Below are 20,162 nucleotides of genomic sequence, written 5' to 3' on the forward strand. Positions count from 1 at the left end.
TACAAAGTGTTTGTTGCAGCATATTTAACAGTCAGTCAACAAATATTTATTAAGTCCCTGCTACTTGCCAGACACTGTGCTAAGATTTTTTGAAATGTCATTTAAGGGAAAGTTTTATTTATTTTTAGAGAAGATGAAGTACTTAGTATCTTTTACAGAGATCTATGAGCTCTTTTGAGGGCTGGGACTATTTTTTACCTTTCTTTGTATTCCCAGAACTTGACACCAGTCCTGACACACAGAAGCGCTTAATAAATGCTTGTTGGCTTGACCTCTCCCCATACTTACCAGAAGGATTCAATAAAAATAGGTCATTTGAATATATCATCATTTTAAGGTGCTATAATTTGCAGTTAGAACATGTAAAAATTTCTAATGCTTATTTATTAAACTGAATTTGTATTTTATCAAAATGAAACCACAAATTATAGCAACTATTAGTGATGTAGTATACTGTTATGTATATTGATATTAGGCCATTTTTATTATAAAACAATATAACCAGTCCTGAAGAAATTACAATCTTTTAAGATAAATTGAATTTATTTTTTGATGTAGTGAGAAAAACCCAAAAGGTTAAATTTCCTTCTATTACCCTGTTAACATTTAAAAGTTGATTGAGAATAAAATATTAAAAAAAACTTGACACAGATACTTATGACTATTTTAGGGTTTCTATTCTGTGTCTTGATTGGCTGAAAACTTAGGATAAATGAGGGAAAATATACGTACACCCATATATATATATATATACACACACACACACATACATGCACTCAGAATCTCAGGTTAGTCACCACAACTCAGGAGCAGAGTGTTCTTCATATATTCTACAATGAACCTTCCGTATTTCCTTTGAGAATCCTATTTAAGGGAAGGCCAGGGAATTTCAGTGCCTTTGTTGTTAAAAATTTTAATAAATTGATTGTGCATATTTTGTGTCTGTTCATTTCTTTTTTAAGTATGACTTCTAAAAACATGAAAAGGAGAGGGTCACCTTTTTGTATGAAAAATTCAACTTCAAAAATCCTACTTTAGAGCACAATCTTTAAATAAAGGAACTACAGGGAAGCAATAACCTGGTATGACAGGTTTCATAGAATGAATGCCATTCCATAGGAAATCTGCTTTGTTGCATTTGATAATTATATGTGGTTAGAACAAGCCACTTTGTGACTCAGTAGTTTTTCAGATTTTGAAAAGAAATCTGTAAGTAGGAGCATGATACTAACTTCCTAGCCCTTTGAAAAGAACATTGGAAGGGATCCTGAATGCACTTGGTAGAAATGTGCTGCAGGTCATCACATATTGTCTCCCTGGAAGTTGGGGTTCTTGTAAAACAAGCACCCTCAACCCTTTTTGTGTTCATTTGGCTGTCTGATGAAGCCTATGGACCCCCCCCTTCTCAAATTAATGTTTTTAAGTACATAAAACTAACTCCAAAATATTTCATAGGAAACAAATTCTGAAACAATTATCAAAATATTAAAAAAAAAAAAAAAACAAGCTCCTGAGAACCAGGAGAATATTTTACATAGTAAGAGCAACATTGTAACGATCAACTGTGAAAGACTTAGACATGGATCAATATCCATAATCCTCTGATCAGTGATCCATGACAATTTCAAAGGACTCATGATGAAAAATGCTATCCACCTACAGAGAGAGAATTGATGAATTGAGTACAAATTGAAGCTTTTTTTTTTTCACTTTATTTTTCATAGCTTTTTTATTTTTGCAACATGGCTAATAGGGAAATGTGTTTTACATGACTTCACATGTGCAACTGATATCATATTACTTGCCTTCTCAGTGGATGGGGGAGAAGATAAAGGGAGGGAGAGAATTTAGAACTCAAAAAAGAAAAGAATGTTAAAACATTTTAATTTTAAAAATTTAAAAAACCTCACGGGTCCAGTTTTGCTAAGAAAACTTGAATAGGTGTTCTGGAAGGTAACAGTCTGAGTATCACAGGACTTTAAAGGAATTTCTAGTTTAATTTCTTTCCTATTGAAGCCACAGTCATATGGCTAAACTAGACCTCATTTATACATATTTATTCTTGATAAATGTACTTTTTATATATTTTCATTGTCCAGTTCACTAACTTTTATTCATGCATAGTATGTTATGAGATCAAGGAGAGTATATTACCAGCAGCCAGGAAGAAACAATTTGAATCTTGTGGAAACACAAACAGGATAACTCAGGATCTGGCAGATTCTACACTGAGGGATCAAAGGGCTTGGAATATGATATTCCAGAGGGCAAAGGAGCTGGGATTAAAACCAAGAATCACCTACCCAGCAAAACTGAGTATCATGTTTCAGGGGAAAATATGGTCATTCAGTGGAATAGAGGACTTTCAAGCATTCTTGCTGAAAAAACCAGAGTTGAATAGAAAATTTGACATTCAGATACAAGAAGCATGAGAAGGTAAACAGGGAAAAGAAATCATAAGGAACTTATCAAAGTTGAACTATTAACATGGAAAAACGATAATTGTAACTGATGAAACTCTTCTCAGTATGAAAATAGTTGAAGGGAATATATATATAAATAGGAGGGTCTATGGGCATATGAATACATATGTGAATGTGTGTATATATGTTTACAGGTATACATAGAGGGCACAGGACCAATTTAATAGGAAGGGATGATATTTAAAACTGAAATTAAGAGGTAAGAGAGGAATATAATGAGAGGAGATGGGGAGAGACAGAATGGGGTAAACTATCTCATATAGAAGAGGCAAGGGAAAATGGTTGCAATGAAGGGGAAGAACAGGAAGGCAAAAGGGAATGGGTCAACCTTATTCTCACTGAATTTGATTTGGGGAGGGAATGAAATACACACTAAATAGGGTATCTCACCCTACAGGAGAATAGGGGGAAGGGTATGCTAGGGGGGATGATGGAAGGGAGGGCAGGCTGGGGGGGAGGGAAGTTGGAAGCACCCACTTTTAAAAAGGGGCAGGATCAAAGTAGAGAATAGAACAAGTGGGAGGTGGGATAGGAGGGAGGGAAATATAGTTAGTCTTTTACAATGTATCTACTATGTTTTGCATTAGCTACACATGTACAACCTATACTGAGCTGCTTGTCTTCCCATTAAGGGTGGATGACAAGGGAGGAAGGGAATGAATCTGGAATTCAAAGTTTTAAAATCAAATGTTTAAAAAAAAAAATATATATATATATACTATTAATATTATTTTACATGTAATTGGGAAATAAGATATACAGGCAAAGAGATCTACCATGCCCTACTGGAAAAGTCGAAGGGGGTATGGGAGAAGATATGGGAGAGAGCAGATTGGAGGAGGGGATAGATATCCTGTGGGACTGCTATTTTGGGGCAGTGGGTAGGGGAAAAACAGGGAGAAAATTTGTAACTCAAAATCTGGCAGAAATGAATGATGTAAATCAGAAGTTAATAAAGCATTTGGAAAATGAATAAATGTATGAAGAAAATAGACTCTTATAGTATAATTTTAATATCATTGTCCAGAATGTTTTCAGAAAGAGCACATTTCCAAAATATAATGGAAATTGATGGAAAATATTATTCTATGGATATAACGTTTACATTATTCAAAATTTTCTCCCCTTTTAGCAGTATTTTTTTTTTGTAGTTCTCCCTTAGCAGATTATAGGATCATGGTTATAATCATTGTGGATATACTATGAATTATTGCAGCAGCTAGGTGGCATAGTTGTTAGAATCCTGGCTTAGTCAATTAACTAGCCATGTGACCATGGGTAAGTCATTTAACCTCTCCCTACCTCCACTTCCTCCCTACTTCCATATTCCTATAAAATGGGAATAATAATAGCACCTGCCTCACAGGCTTGTGAAAATCAAATAAGATAATATTTGTAAAAAGCATTTAGCACAGTGCCTGACACATTATAACCACTATATAAATGCTTATTCACATCCCTTCTAATTTCTTTTTTCATTTAATATTACCAAATTACATTTTAGCAAGTGTCACCTAGGTCAGAAGATTGTTTCAGGTGTGCATTTCTAACATTTTCCTTCTGTGCCAGAGTTGGAACATGGCATTTATCAGTCCTAGGCAAGGTTTGAAATTGCATTCTCTTATTTCAGAATTGTACTTCTCATGCTATGTGCTTTTGCTCATTGTAGGCTTTAAATCTTTATTATAATGCATGTGACTTAGAATCTTAAAAGTTATAGACTTTTATTAGAGCAAGAAGAAATCTTAGTGGTGGTTATGTATTAGATGACTTCTAAGGTTTCTTCCAACACAAAATCTGTGATCTAGTCTAATTCTCCTGGCATAGTAACATTCTGTCACATTCATATACCATAATTCTTCAGTCATTTCCCAGCTGATGGATTCTGACTCTTTTTTTTAAAAACCTCTTTCCAGCACAATGAAGTTTATTTTGCTTGTGATTTTTCCCTCACCACTTATATCTTCCCTCTTAAACCACCCCCATTCCCAGCCCACCCCCACTTGTCTTCCTATTGTTTCATAGGTTTCTGCATCAAATTCTGTTGCCAGCCCCTTTTTTCAAATGAGTTTCGTCCATCATTCTCTCCTACTACCCTTTCCTCCATATTTTTGTATTCTTTTTCTTATGTATTTCCTTCTTCCCTGTTTTTACACTAATGTATTCCTTTTATCCTCCCTTTTCTTGACCTCTTAAGTATAGAACCATTCTTCTCCAAGGGCCTGTTTTTCTCATTTAACTTCCACAATACCATTTGAAGTCCCCTACTTAAACTTCAGTGGTTTCCTATTTAGCCTTTAGGTTCAGGTATAAACTTCTCCTTGCAGTTTGTATGCCCCTTCACAATCTTTTCCCAGCCTGTCTTTCCAGCCTCCTTGTATATCATTTCTTCTTCTCTACTCTTTGATCTAGTCAATTCATTGTTCTCTCTGTTCATCACACATAATATTCTATCTCCATGCTCGAGGATGGATTCTATCCTTACTTCTGCCTTATAGAATTCTTCTTTTCCTTTAGGTTAAAATTTTGGTGCCATTTTCTGAATGAAATCTTTTTTAACAGTTGTTAGCATTCTCCCTCTCAACACTACCTTGTATATAACTACTCTGTATTTGTTTTTATTCTCTTTATTCTATGTACTTCTTTTCCGTTGTCTCCTATACCAACCCCCTTAGTATGTAAACTCCTGAAAAAGGGCATAGTTTCATTCTCTATATTTGTATCCCCAGTGTCTGACAAATAAGTAGGTGCTTAATAGATACTGGTTGATTAAATGAGTGGAACAAAGGTTCCAAACAAAAGTTCATGATATAGTATGTTTTCCTGACAGCTAGTTGGCACAGTGGACAGAATGCTAGACCTAGAATCAGGAAGACCTGTGTTGAAATTTGACCCCAGATACCTAATAGCTCTGTTTCCCTGGGCAAATCATTTAACCTCTGTTTGCCTTAGTTTCCTAAACTGTAAAATGGAGATAATAACAACACCTACCTCAGAGGGCTGTTTTGAGGATCAAATGAAATAATATTTGTAAAGTGCTTACTACAGTGCCTGGCACAAAGAAGGCTCTATATAAATGTTTATTCTCTCCTCTCATTCTCCTTTCTGAAAAATTTCTAAAATAGTCTTAAATTTTAAAAATAACTTGAGGCTTATCAAAGAATCTTTAAGGACTTGTATTGGCATTTCCAGGAGTTTTTTTTGTTGTTCCTTTTCTAATTAAAAGCCGGTTTGATTCATATTTTCCAGTGTGTAATTAATTTTACATATTATAATGGAAGCTCTTTCCTGATTACTGCCAAAGAGAAATTTTCTTTCTTTCTTGTGATGAGTCTTCTTTAACATTGCTCCTATCTTAAAAATGAGAGAATATCTGGAATGTAGGTGACAGGAATTGAGTCCAGTTGCAAATCTTATCAGAAGTGTGATAAGGAGCTACACCCCAACTATTTGTTTACTTTAGCAAAGTCAGGGGCATGTCTGGTATGCCCAGTACAAGTTTGGGCTATGTATTGCATGTGAGAATGAAGAAACATCAGGGAGCTCTTTTTGTTAAACTTCTCATAAACATTACTGAAACAAATATACTCTCTTCGGAAATTTCGCTTAAGGAGTTTAGGATTGTAGCCTCCCTATCCATACCTTATCCAGAGAGAGAGTATGGTACAATGGAAAGAGCTGGAATAAGACTCAGAAGATATGGTTATTACGCAAACTAATATAGAAGTGTGAGTATTTATGATGAAATTGGGTTTTATTACTCACTTCTCTACCTTGTGCAAACTTGGATAAATTTATTTCTCCTCTCTGGTCCTCATTTTCCTCTTCTGTCAAATGATAGGTTTGGACTAGCAGGTCCTTAAGATCCCTACCGACTTTGACATCTATTCTTCTGACTTTGATTCCAGGGGGAAAAAAAAGATCTACTATTTGGTAAGAGAATTCGGGCAGGAAAATGTGTTTTCTAGTGCTTTAGAACAAAATCTTGGAAGCAAAATTACTGTTGTGGCCTTTGTCAAGTCTATCTAAGGTAGGCTAAGGCTAAGTACTATGTAGTTTTTCCTAAATGAGTTCTGGAAATTACTTTACTTTTGAAGGTCATAATAGCTTATATATGGTATATTACAACTTATATAGCTCTCATCATCTCATGGATTTGTCATTTCTATGTAGATGATTCCCAGATCTCTATATCCAGCCTTAGTTTCTCTCCTCAGCTCCAGTTCTATATCATCAACTGCCTTTTGGACATTTCACATTAGTCATAGACATCTCAGATTCAACATTTCCAAAATAAAACTCATTCTTCATTCCTAAATCCACCCTTCTTCTGAACTACTTGATTTTTTTGTTCAAGACACCACACCATTATACTATTAGGTAACCAGGCTCACAATTTTGGTGCCATTCTCCATTCTTCACACTTCTTCATAATTATTATTTTGCTGTCAATATTTTTTTTGTTTTTTTTGTCAAGCAATTATTGTTTAGCTTTTTATCTTCATACCATCCTCATCACTTCTTGCCTGGACTATTACAACAGACACGTAATTTGATTTTCTGCCACAGGTTTTCCCGCAGTTCGGTCTGTTTCCCACATAGCTGCCAAAGTTGTTTTCTTCAAGTATAGGTCAGTCAGCAGAGGCACTAGTGCTGGGATACAGAGAGAGGCACAAGACAGTCCTGTCCCTGAAGGAGAACAAGCAGAGAAACAATGGACAGAATTAAGGGGTTGGGAAAGCCTTCTTGTACAAGATGGGATTCTAATAGGGACTCGAAGGAAGCCAGGAGGCAGAGATGAGGAGGAAGAGCATTGTGGGCCTGGGGACAGTCACAAATGCCTGGAATGGAGTAGTGGAGTATCTTGTTTGTGAAACAGCCAGGAGGAGGTCAGTGTCACTGGGCCAAAGAATAAGGTCGTAAGAACACTGGAAAGGTGAGGAAGTAGGAAGGGAGGCTCGGTTATGAAGGTTTTGTATTTGACCTTACAGATGATGGGGAGCCACTAGTTTATTAAAGGGAAGCTAGATGGCTCAGTGGATAGAGTGCTGGACCTAGAATCAGGAAGACTTATCTGAGTTCAGATCTGGTATCAGAAACTTACTAGCTGTGTGACCCTGGGTAAGTCACTTAACCCTGTTTGCCTCAGTTCCTGGATAAGGAAATGGCAAACCATTCCAGTATCTTTGCCAAGAAAACCAGTAAGGCGGTCATGAAGAGTCAGATGCCACTGAAAAAAATGACTAAATGAAAAGTTTATTGAAGGAGTGGAGTAGGGAGGTGATTTGATTGAACCTGCACTTTAGGAAAATCCCTTTGGTGACGGAATGAAGGATGGGTTGGAGTGAGGAGAGACTTGAGACAAAGCAGGCCCACGGGCAGGCTATTTCAGTAGTCTAGGTATGAGGCCTGCACCAGAGTGGTGGCCCTGTCAGAGGAGGGAAGGGGTCATGTTGCAAAGGTGAAATTGACAGGCCGTGGTAACAGATTGGATGTGGGGGTTGGGGTTGGGGAGAGGAAACATAGTGAGGAGTCCACTAGGTTGAAAGCCTGTGGGACTAGCGGCATGGTAGTGCCCGAGAGGGGTTAGGGGAAATGATGACGAGTCACAATCTCTTGTATACAATTTTTAACGTTTTGTGACATGTCCTAGTAGAAGACTGTGTTGCTGTGTTACATCTCCTTTAGGGAATTTGTCATTATGGAATAACTCTTATTTCTCAGTGTATCAGCATATTTACCAGAGTTCATCATTCCCACAATAGAGAAAGACTTCCAGGTCTACTAAAATTAAAAAATACAAAAAACATTTTGGGGAATTGATATTTTACAAAGGATGAAGATTTTATAGGTTTACCTTGGACCTTTATTGACAACAATTTTAGTATAGCTTTGAATGAAAAATTGAACTTCAGTAAAATTTACCTTTTTACAATTGTCAGTACCCTAGTCTTTAGACCAGAAAAACAAATGTTTTTCTTTGTATCAGTGGTTAGCAGCAATTTAAAAAAAAAAACTTTCTTCCTGCTATACTTTCAGTTTAACTAAGCCTTCACCTCCTTGTAGAGGAATCAGGAACAGCATTTCCATTGCTAAGTCCCTCTGAATGGCTTTACTTGTTTTGTTTTTCAGCAGTAGTTTGTTAGGTCTTAGTGTTATTTTTTCATTTTTGGCCATAGTTTTCTTTGATCCTATTTTATTGTAGGAAAAATTTCACTTGGTGAAACCAACAGTTGCTGCGGTATTTCTAATGGTCATTGAAGTGTGCCACAACTTTTACATGAATTAAAATTTAAAACACAATAATAAGAGAACAATAAAACAATTGTGTATAGCACAAAATACAGCATTCAGTTGAAAGAGAACTCATAACTATAAGGAAACCCATTCCACTTTCATCTGTTCCTAGGTAAGACTTTAAGTCAACCTTGTGTCCATAGAAGTACATACACAACCACTGACATCACAAAATGAAAGTATATCAGAATGATTGTCCTAAGAAATTCACATGCCACTGTAGATTCCCTAGTTTCCTTCAAGACTCAGTTCAAGCTCTGTATCTTCTCCATGAAGCCTTTCCTCATTTTCCCCATATGTAGCTGTTTGTGTCCTTTTTTTGTATTTATTTTGTATTCATTCTGCATATATCTTTGAATATGTATGTATGGTCTCCCCACATACAGTGTAAGCTCTTTGAAAACAAAAACAATTCAATTTTTTCCTTTATATTTCCAGTGCCTAATATGTAGGTGATTAAATATTGGTTGATTGATGATAAAATAATTGAAGTAGGTGGAAATTACTTCCATATTACAAATGAGAGAGTCTGGCAGATGCAGTGGAGAGATCACAACATATTAATTCAGAAGACCTGCTTTTTTGTTATGGTCCTTGCTGCATGACTGAGCAAACATTACATTGAGCCCCAGTTTCCTTATCCACAAACATGAGAATAAAATACTTTGTCTACCAACCTCACATAATGGTTTTAAGGAAATTGCTCTGTAAATTGCCATAGAAATGCCAGCTAATTAAGTTACTATAATGATAATAAAACTGAATCTTAGGGATATTAAATGAATTGTCCAAGGTCATATTACTTATCAGTGACAGAATCAGAACTTGAGGTCAAGTCTTTTGACTCTCCAATTTGAGTGCTTTTCCAGGAGGCTAAGATATACAATAGAAGGAAAATTAAAGTTTATTTTTGTGTTCCTTCCCCCACCCCACCCCCAAAAAAGAAGATACTGTACTTGGGTACTATCTTGGTCCAGATTAGAACACTGAACCCCTGATCCAGAGTACCATAGACAGGTTCTTATAGTTAGAAAGGAATTTTTTTTTAATTGGAATCTTTGACGTAATTTTAAAAATTAAGCCACTTTTTAAGCCACATTCTGCTACAACATTTTTATATGAAACTGAATCTACTATGAAAGCTCATTTTTTAAAAAGTATACATTATGTTTAATTTGATGGTCCAACACCACCATGCTTGTCTTTGTCTCTTTAGACTTTTAAATATTTGCTCTTTTTATTTTTATTTTTTGGCATAATTATTACTACCTACCTTCACATCTCTTCCTGTATCTCTCTCCCTCTTGTTTCCACCCCTAAGGATGGGGGGAACCCTCTGTTATAGCATGGAGGAGATCTTAGAAACCATCTAATTAAACCTCAGTTTTTATAGCATCCTTGAGAGTTATCCACAAAGTTCTTGACACTCAGAAAAACTTTTGTTATAATTTTGTCAAACATGATCTGTTCTAGGACTTTTCTTGTTGTTATTGCTTTACTTTTCTTTAATTCACAATGTGAAATTGTTTTCTTACTCTGTTGTGTGATTCCCTATGCTTAGCAAGTATATTACACCTTAGATTTTTACAGATCCTATATTTTTTATGTGTTAGCTTGTTTAAATATATCTAATGCCAATTAAGCAAATTTTAGATGCAGCTATCTTGAGCTGGGGAAATTGAATGAGAAGGAATTGTGTGGGTGGAACCAGCATAGGATTAGAAATGTTCTGTTGCCATTTTAGAGACAGATTCATTAGAGGACAGACAGCTAACAACAAAGTACCCTAGCAGTAGCTCTTAACAGAAAATTAATCTCTTCTCCCTATACTAGAAGCACAGTCAAAAATAGTAGTGAAATCAAAATACAGATTTCTGTGGTTTAAATCAATATTATAAAGCTATGTATCAACAACTTTTCTTTAAATTTCAGGCATATGAATAATAAAATACTGAGACCTGTTAAAAATGGGCATATGATGCAGTCAACACAATCCAAAAATAGGAGTACGTAGAGGACCATAACATCCAAAGGGAGTCTTGGAGTCATCTCTGAATCTTCTCCATCTCAGTACTGCATAATTTTGGCAAAAATACATGTCTTTATTTTTATGCCTTGCCTGATGATTGTTATCTGAAGGTCACTGAGAAGGAATTTTTTGGGGGGGAATCTTGAACGATTTTTATGTATGGATGGGAGACACCTTACTATAAAATCTGAGTATTTTCATAATCAACAAGTAAACACAGTAGGATTTTGTCTCCATCTCAGTTAATTTTGAGATAGTAAAAATTTGATCCATTGTTGAATATTGCTTGTGAATGCCTCCTTGTACCCTGCTAATGCCTGCATTGAAAACATCCTCAATTCATATATAGATGAGACTAACAAATATTTTATGTAGATGGGAGAATAGACATATGGATTGGTAGTTGATGATGCTCTCTGAGACACCTTTACCTTCAGTAATTAAATGCAGAATTTTTCCCATACCTTAGCTATCTTCTCATCTTTTCAGATACCTACTATGACTGGTCTCTCCATGCCTCCATAATTATATCAAGTCTAATACAGATCTATCCCAAATATATTTGTTTCATTCCAGCTCATTTTTCCATATTTGTTTTTTTTAGTGCCATTTTTGCCTCCTTTTTAAACACCTCATAGACTGTAATGTTAAGGTCTAAATGTGTTAGTCCCACACTACTCTTTTTTTCCCCCTACACTGTTCTTAATGCAAAAAAGTTTATTGAAATGTTTTTTCACAAATCTTTTCCAATTGTTTTAAAATTTTGAAGTTTGATGATGTCATTTTTATATCACTATACTTTCTCCCCAATATCCCATCATCTGCTAAAAGACATCCCAAATAACAATATTTTTAAATACAAAAAAGGGAAAAAAATCAGTATAACTGATCAAGATATTTTAAAAATCTGAAAATACTTGTAGTATTGCCATACTCATAGATGTTCTTCCTCTGCATGCATGCAGGTAGGAGTAACTTCTTATATTTTTTCCTTTGGAGTTAGCTTTTTCTTTGTTATTTTGACACATTCACTTTTTATTTTTAATGGTAGGTTTTTTTGTTTATATTGTTATAGTTATTATGTATATTGTTTTCTTGGCTCTATTTGCTTCAGTTTGCATCAGTATATGTACATCTTTCCATACGTCTATATGTTATTCATATTCATAACTTCTTACATGTACCACAGTTTGTTTAGCCATTCCCCATCAGTGGGTATCTACTTTGTTTCCATTTCTTTGCTATCACAAAAAGTGCTGCTGTACATATTTCGGTGTATATAGGAGCTTATTTTCTTATTCATATGCCCATTTACCCTCATATATATATATTTTTATTCCCTTCAACTATTGAGAAAAGTTTCATAAGTTACAATTATTGTTTTTCCATGTAGGAATGTTAATAGTTCAACTTTGATAAGTTCCTTATGATTTCTTTTCCCTGTTTACCTTCTCATGCTTCTTGTATCTGAATGTCAAATTTTCTATTCAACTCTGGTTTCTTCAGCAAGAATGCTAGAAAGTCCTCTATTCCACTGAATGAACATATTTTCCCCTGAAATGTGATACTCAGTTTTGCTGGGTAGGTATAATGGGAATGTAAATTTCTAAGATCTTCCCTGCCCCTAGGCTAAAGTACACCTGGAGCCTGGGGTGGGAGGCTTGTTTTTCATTAGATACTTTATGATTAGCCAGTGGGTCAAGAAAGTTGTTACATTCTCTGAGCCAGGAGAAGGCTATCTAAGCCCTGATATGAGGCTTTGTTTTGGGGCTCACTTTGAGAAGTGTTCTGTGATTTGATCAGAGGAAACTCTGGGAAGCCGTTGTTGAGAGTCCCCCGGCTTTGAAAAACCTAGATGTTGAAACCCAGATGTTGATTTCGTATGGATATAATGGTTGGACAGTTTGGAAACTGTCTGCTTGATCTGTTTCTCTGTCTTGATAATTCTGTCTGTATATTCTGAAGTTCGGGGTGCTGACCTTTTTCCCCTGAACGAGGTAAACGATACATGTTTGACTGATTAAAGTAAGCTTGTTAACCCATTTTGAGTTGCTTTCCTGGGATGCAGCAAGGAAACACATTGAGTGCCCCTGCTTTGCTGCTCAGTTCTTATCTTTTCCTGTGGCTGAATTCTGAACTCCTGGGTTCCTTCTTCTCCCGCAGGCGGCAGCCGGTCCTGGCTTCTGCCCAGGTCCCGATGCAGGAAGCTCACCATTCCTGCTCTCAGCTCAGCGAAGTCTGCATGCAGGCCATTCTTCTCTCCTGCTCCACAGCTCCACAGAATCACAGCTACCACAGCTCTGAAACAAACAATTATCCCAGTCCCCATACTTTCCTTTTACTCTGCAGACCCTGTTCGGGACGCCATTTTGTAGCAGCAAGCACCCCAGTGTCCTCAGGGTGGATGCCAACACAGGTTCTTGGATCTGCTTTGTTAAAGGAAAGCAACTCAAAATGGGTTAACAAGCTTACTTTAATCAGTCAAACATGTATCGTTCACCTCGTTCAGGGGAAAAAGGTCAGCACCCTGAACTTCAGAGTATACAGACAGAATTATCAAGACAGAGAAACAGATCAAGTAGACAGTTTCCAAACTGTCCAACCATTATATCCATACCAAATTAACATCTGGGTTTTTCAAAGCCGGGGGACTCTCAACAACGGCTTCCCAGAGTTTCATCTGATCAAATCACAGAACACTTCTCAAAGTGAGCCCCAAAACAAAGCCTCACATCAGGGCTTAGATAGCCTTCTCCTGACTCAGAGAATGTAACAACTTTCTTGACCCACTGGCCTATCATAAAGTATCTACTGAAAAACAAGCCTCCCACCCCAAGCTCCAGGTGCACTTTAGCCTAGGGGCAGGGAAGATCTTAAAAATTTACATTCCCATTACAGTAGGTGATTCTTGGTTTTAATCCCAGTTCCTTTGCCCTCTGGAATATCATATTCCAAGCCCTTTGATCTCTCAGTGTCGAAGCTACCAGATCCTGTGTCATCCTGATTGTGTTTCCACAATATTCAAATTGTTTCTTCCTGGCTGCTTGTAACATTCTCTCCTTCATCTGGGAATTCCAGAACCTGGCTATAATATTCCTAGGAGTTTTCTTTTTTGGAATCTTTTTCAGGAGGTGATCAGTGGATTCTTTCAACCTCTGTTTTGCCCTCTGGTTCTAAAACATCAGGGCAGTTTTCTTTGAGAACTTCCTGGAGGATGATTTCTAGGTTCTTACTTTGATCATGGCTTTCAGGTAGTCCAGTAATTTTTAAATGATCTCTCCTGGATCTATTTTCCAGGTCAGTGGTTTTTCCCACCAGATTTTTCACATTGCCTTCTATTCTTTCATTTGTTTGGATCTGTTTAACAGCATCTTGATTTCTCATAAAGTCATTAGCTTCCATTTGCTCCAATCTAATCCTGAAGGAATAATTCTCCTCGTTTAGCTTTTGAGATTCTTTTTCCATTTGGCAAATTCGTTTTTTTAAGGCATTCTTCTCTTCATTGCCTTTTTGAGCCTCTTTTGTCATTTGAGTTAGTCTATTTTTTAAGGTGTGATTTTCCTCAGTCAGGCTGTTGACTCTCATTTCATAATTTTCTTGCATTGTTCTCATTTCTCTTCCCAATTTTTCCTCAACTTCTCTTACTCTGCTTCTTAAGGTCCTCTATGGCCTATAACCAACTCGTATTTTCCTTTGAAGCTTTTGGTGCATGACTTCCATGCTTTGCTCTCAGGCCACTTCTTCCAGACCCACCTGACATTCCTTGTTCCCATTCTCCACCCCAGGCTTTCTGTTCCACCATGCACATGTCATACACGAGTTTGATACACTTCTGTGTTTCTTTGGAGTTATGCTTTTTTAAATTGTAGGTAAAAGATAGTTGGTATAAGGCAGTAGTTAAATGTTAAAGGGGGTATTTGATTCTCCAAACTATTAAGTTTTGGGGGGATAGAAACCATATTTCCTCTAGGGCTTGCACATAAGAAGGGGCTTGATAGATTTATCCATATATTTATTAATGCATACTGTGCATTAATAGGCACTGAAGGTGGTACAAAGGTAAGATATACCAGGGAGCATAGTAGTCAGGATGACCTGGAGATCGAATCCCAGGCTCAGACACTTAGCACCCACCCAGAAACACCTGGCCGTGTAACCTTGAGCAAGTTACTTAACCCCAATTGCTTAGGGGCGGCCAGGTGGCTCAGCGAGTAAGAGAACCGGCTCCAGTGTCTGGATGACCTGGATCAAATCCAGGCTCAGATACTTAGCACCACACCCAGAAATAACTGGCCGTGTAACCTTGAGCAAGTTACTTAAACCCGATTGCTTTAAAAAAAAAAAAAGGTACAACTGTATGTAACTGCAAAGTATATTAAAGAATTGCAGAACAGGCACTGTATGAGATCTTCAGAGTAGGAAGAGCTTTATTGACCACTTCAGTCAAGGAATGCTTCATGGAAATGCTAAATTTTTAGTTGAACTTTGAAAGATGGTTAAGATGAAAATAACCCATGCATGTAGAGAATTAACTCGCTAATGTTTGAATTAGTGGGGGGAAAATTACAACAGTTTAACCTTCATAAGTATATGTTCACTATCAAGCCCCTTCTTATGTGCAAGCCCTAGAGGAAATATTCACTCAATACCCACTGACAAATTACGGAATAGCCAGCATAGATTTAAAATTTGTGGCAAATAATCCACATTTGGATAATTAAGGGTTGTTCACATATTTTTAAGGTTGAAACTTCATGTAAGTGATGCCCCATTTGAAAAATGTAGTTTCAAAAAAAAAAGAGAACTCAAGTGACAGTAAAAGATCACGGAGCAAAATGTGTTAAAATCTGGCAGAATTTTAGAAGACAGGGTCCATTCTTTTATCTTTCACCCTTAAGGCCTACTGAGTGCTTTGCACAGTGTAATAATAATAAATATTAGTTGCCTATTGTAACTTAACAGTTGCACTTCAATTTGATGTTTACCTTGTGTATTTTTTTTGTCTTTCCCAGGCTGCTGACTTGAGTAAACCGATAGATAAAAGGATATACAAAGGAACACAGCCTACATGTCATGACTTCAATCACCTAACAGCCACAGCAGAAAGTGTCTCTCTACTGGTGGGCTTTTCTGCAGGCCAAGTCCAACTTATAGATCCAATCAAAAAAGAAACTAGCAAACTATTTAATGAGGAAGTAAGTAGTACTCTCTGCTTTGGTTTTTAAGGACACCTTTAAAAAACTTATTTCCTTTTTTTTAAGGAACCCCTCTTTACATTTCTTTGTGAACTGATTTTTATTTACCATAGAAATGCCAAAATTTGTGTTTTAAATTACCTTCTTGAGTCTAGCCTATTTCTTGACGAGTGGTATTTTATTTGCTTTTAATCTATACCCTTTTAGGTTCCTTGCTTCAAGAGAAAAAAATGAGTCTTCATTAACCAGATATTCAAAATTATTTTACTTCAGAAAATAATTGCTTAGAATATTGAAAGTTGGAATTATTCATATTATTGGAAATTTTTGTAGGATAATTTAAAGCATTTGAGGACTTTTGCCTTAAGCTATTTAAATTAAAATACTTTTTTATGTGTCTTATGCTGGCATTATCTGGCCCAAAGGTAGTATAGCCCTAGTCCTGGAAATACTGTGCACATATTACTTTTGGAAAAGTTAGAAATTCTGGCAATTTTAATTGGATCACACGACAGAGCTATTACTAATATTGTGACAATATTTTAAATTGTATTTTGAAAGGAATTAGATATGCTGTGCAGTCAATCCAGAAACATGTCTTAGGATTCATGAATATAGTAGGTTGAGGGGCGGCCAGGTAGCACAGCAAGTAAGAGCACCGGCTCCAGTGTCAGGATGACCTGGGGATCAAATCTGGGCTCAGATACTTAGCACCACACCCAGAAATAACTGGCCGTGTAACCTTGAGCAAGTTACTTAACCCCAATTGCTTTAAAAAAAAACAAAGAATATAGTAGGTTGAAGTTAGCAACCAGATTTCCTAATAATAATCTACAAATTTTATGGATGAATCTTGTGTTACCCTATTCGAAAAAAAAATGTACCTCAGATAGGGACTGGACTAGGTGATCTCAAACTTCTCTCCAATTCTAAAGTTCTATCAAATAGCATAGTTATATGTATTTTAACTATTTTACTTTATTCTCTCTGCCCTTTTCACCTAGTTTTACTGTCAGATGAAAAAGTAAGGTAAACTTGAGTGATGGAAAAACCAGGAGGCTCATGTTTTCTATTTCCTTTTACCTGACATTTATAAGGTGTGCACTGGGGAAGTCACTTAATTTCATCATGTTTCACATTGCTTGTCTGGGTGAATAAAAGGAGAGGAGAGAAAGTGATAATACATTTGCTTTGAAGATATATTATTTAGACTCCTTGGAAGAAAATCACATTATCAGTTAAGTTTTTTTTTAAATCCTCATATATTTAATATGGGTAAAATGTGCTGATACACACATAAATTATAATGCCAGAACATATATATTCCAGTTCCAAAAAGTAAAACACGCACATATATATGCATGTATTTTAGGGAAGACAGCTTTCTTGTTTAGAAAGAAATTCCAATAAAAATAGCCTTGTCCTGAAATTTTTTTTCCTGCAGTTTTTGTGGTGTATAATATTCAATAATATTGCAGTCCATTAATTAGCAATAGGGATAATTTTTAGATGTATTTGTTTTTTGTAAAATGATTTGGCCTAACAGAAGTAAGAAAGCTTCATTGCATGAGAAGAAAATGCTGAATTAATAGAGAAATTCTTAATCTTTCTGGAATTGTGTAGCATGTCGACATGTAGAATGTGGAGGCATTATAGGTATCATTTTGTTATGAAAGCAACTCAGAGTTGTAGCTCGTTGCTCTGTATTTTAAATGATTTGGAATTTGGTGGGGGGAAAGGATAGTGTTCATAAGGGTAGAGTCAGTAAGAGCAGTAGGGAATAGAAAGAACCTGTAAAACTTTCTTGAAAAATCTTATCTGGTAGTTGCTTCCTCAGTGGATTAAACAGTGTACGCCTTAGAGAGGCAGAAAATAGAAGATTGGTTTAGTTGGGAATGGGAGGCAGGAAGGTTTTAAGGGCAAAGAGATTATATGATTCTTTGTACAGTGACATATCCTTAAAGATTTGTCAATAGGTACTTATCAAGTAGACCCTTCCCTAGGCTGAAGTTGTTACTAAAGATTGCCCTTCAGTTTATTCATGTGATTTTAAAAATTTATTATTTGTTCACATTTTATTTCACAAAGGGCCTATAGGAACTAGACTTGTGATTTTATTGATGGATAAAAAATTCAAATGATGTGTTCAAATCTAGATTAGGAAACTTCATCTATCAGTGTAGTTCTGTACCTTCTCTGCAATTTATAGTTTAGAGAATTGCCTAGAACACTGAGAGATTAGGTGATTTTCCAAGTCTTCCTCCAAGACTAGTATTTGCCACTTTCTATTTCTACTTAAGATAAAATTCTTCAAAATTCCAGGTCCCTCCCTATGACTTTATGTCAGTTCTACTGGCATAACTTAAGATGAAAATTTGTTTCCCCTCAAAAATAAAAAAATTCTTTGGACTTTAAAGAATATTTTATTTAGTTTTGTTTTTTTTTAACTAGGAGTTACAAGGTTAAGCAAAGTGTTTAAAGAATATTTTATTTATTTATTTTTTGCTATGAGTTACAGGGTTAGGCAAAGTGTTTTAAGAATACTAAGAAAATTTCATATCACGATTTGAATTTCATATAAATTTTTAGAGCTAGAAGGGATCTTAGAATCCAGCCCTTTCGGAGAGGGAAAAATGTTTGACCCAGGATCACTACCCAGGCAATAATAAATGGCAGAACCAGGATTCAAACCTAGGTTCTGTGACTCCCAAGTCCAAGGCTTTCTATTTTTTTTTCCAAAGCACTTGCAAGTATACTTAATCCTCACAAGAATCTTATAAGGTTGATAAAACAAATATACACATTACACAGAAAATGAAATTGAGGTGGTGAGGAAATAAATCTTTAGTATAGAGTTGCCTAACCCAGAAGGAAATTACAAAGCAGAATAGAAGATGGACTCTTTGCCAGAAGAGCAGAACTTAGTTTGAGTTTTACCTATTTATTAATTCTACTCTTGATGATTGCTTCTTATTGTATTCACTCTGTACCTTACCTAACTTAAACCTATTGTACTTGACTATTTTTTTCTTCCCTAATAAGCATCTCAAACTAAACTTATTTGCCTAGTTGCCTCTTAGACCCAGTCTGGCAAGCCAAGTCCTGACTTAATTTGGCTAACTAGGTCCTAAAGCACCAGCAGAGTTCTTTATTTTCCTTTTATGAAAATCTCTTGCCACTACCCAAGCTTTCACTAACATTTTAGAGCAAGCATATTTATACAGTCTGCATAGGGAAGTATTTTGATCAAAGGTGAATAATTTATTTTACCCATGGACTGTTAACATGAAACCAGTTGTTATATTGGCCCATGTTCCCCATTTATAGCCAGTAGATGTCAGCCTTAGGTTGAACATCAGACCAGACGCCATTAATTTCAATCAGTGGGGCTGGTTAACAAGGTTTTGAAACTTGCCCACAATTTGAGTTATAAAGCCAACAACTCAACTGAAACACAGTTTTAAACTTAGTATCAAGTCATAGGTCATAGAATCTTTGATCAGGGAAGCTTTTAGGTTCCTCTGTGCATGTGTAAATTTCAGAAATCCATTCAGGAACTTCTATTTTAGAATAAGGTTCATCTTTTCAAGAGAGATTTTCCCTCCAGAGTCAGGATTCAAATGAATATCATTTAAAAAAAAAAACAAAAATAACTCAGTTGTTGTCATTCATCATCACCTCATCAGTCATCATCATAATCAAATTACAAATTTTTCAGTTTTTAACTGATGCCAAACCAGAGGAAACTTGATGTTTTCTAGCCATGAAATGATTACAGTCTGTTTTGAATATTTTGAGAATACATGAGAAATAATGTGGTATGATGAATAGAGAGAGCATTCTGCAGAATGTGGAAGACCTGGTTCCACATCTTACTTTCTGTGTACTAGTTCTCTGATCTTGGGCAAGTCATTTAAATTTCTCTCAGTGATTATAAACTACAGAGCAGGTACTAATCTAAATTAGTAAAGCGAGTTTCTTCACTATCATTTCTCTGTATCAGTGAAATCACAGGTACAATCCAAAAAAAATACCCATTTTTCTATCTTTATTTTATCTTCAACCTCTGGAAAAATATCTTCAACTTATTGTGACAGCACATTTCATTCTTTCTGGAATGGAATTTAGATTCCTATCTCTGAAAAGGGAACTGACAGT

The 20,162-nt window shown here is 35.9% G+C and overlaps 1 protein-coding gene across 9 annotated transcripts in view; it reads left to right on the top strand.

Annotated features, from left to right (window-relative positions):
- The window catches only part of WDR20 (WD repeat domain 20), a 99,441-nt gene that overhangs the window by 52,806 nt on the left and 26,473 nt on the right, over window positions 1–20,162 (top strand). For 8 of the 9 annotated variants that reach the window (XR_011171491.1, XR_011171488.1, XR_011171489.1 and 5 more), the window contains exon 2: window positions 15,822–16,004. Coding sequence is in view for 4 of the 9 variants with exons in the window: in XM_069103725.1 (XP_068959826.1) it covers window positions 15,822–16,004 (183 nt within the window). In the remaining 5 variants the exon portion in view is untranslated. Of the gene's footprint in view, window positions 1–15,821; window positions 16,005–17,101; window positions 19,676–20,162 lie in introns of those variants that run through there. The other variant, XM_069103729.1, reaches the window with a different exon arrangement.

Source organism: Petaurus breviceps, unplaced genomic scaffold, assembly GCF_028583685.1.
Source record: "Petaurus breviceps papuanus isolate PSGF00001 unplaced genomic scaffold, PetGlider_PUasm1.0 64, whole genome shotgun sequence".
NCBI classification, from domain to species: domain Eukaryota; kingdom Metazoa; phylum Chordata; class Mammalia; order Diprotodontia; family Petauridae; genus Petaurus; species Petaurus breviceps.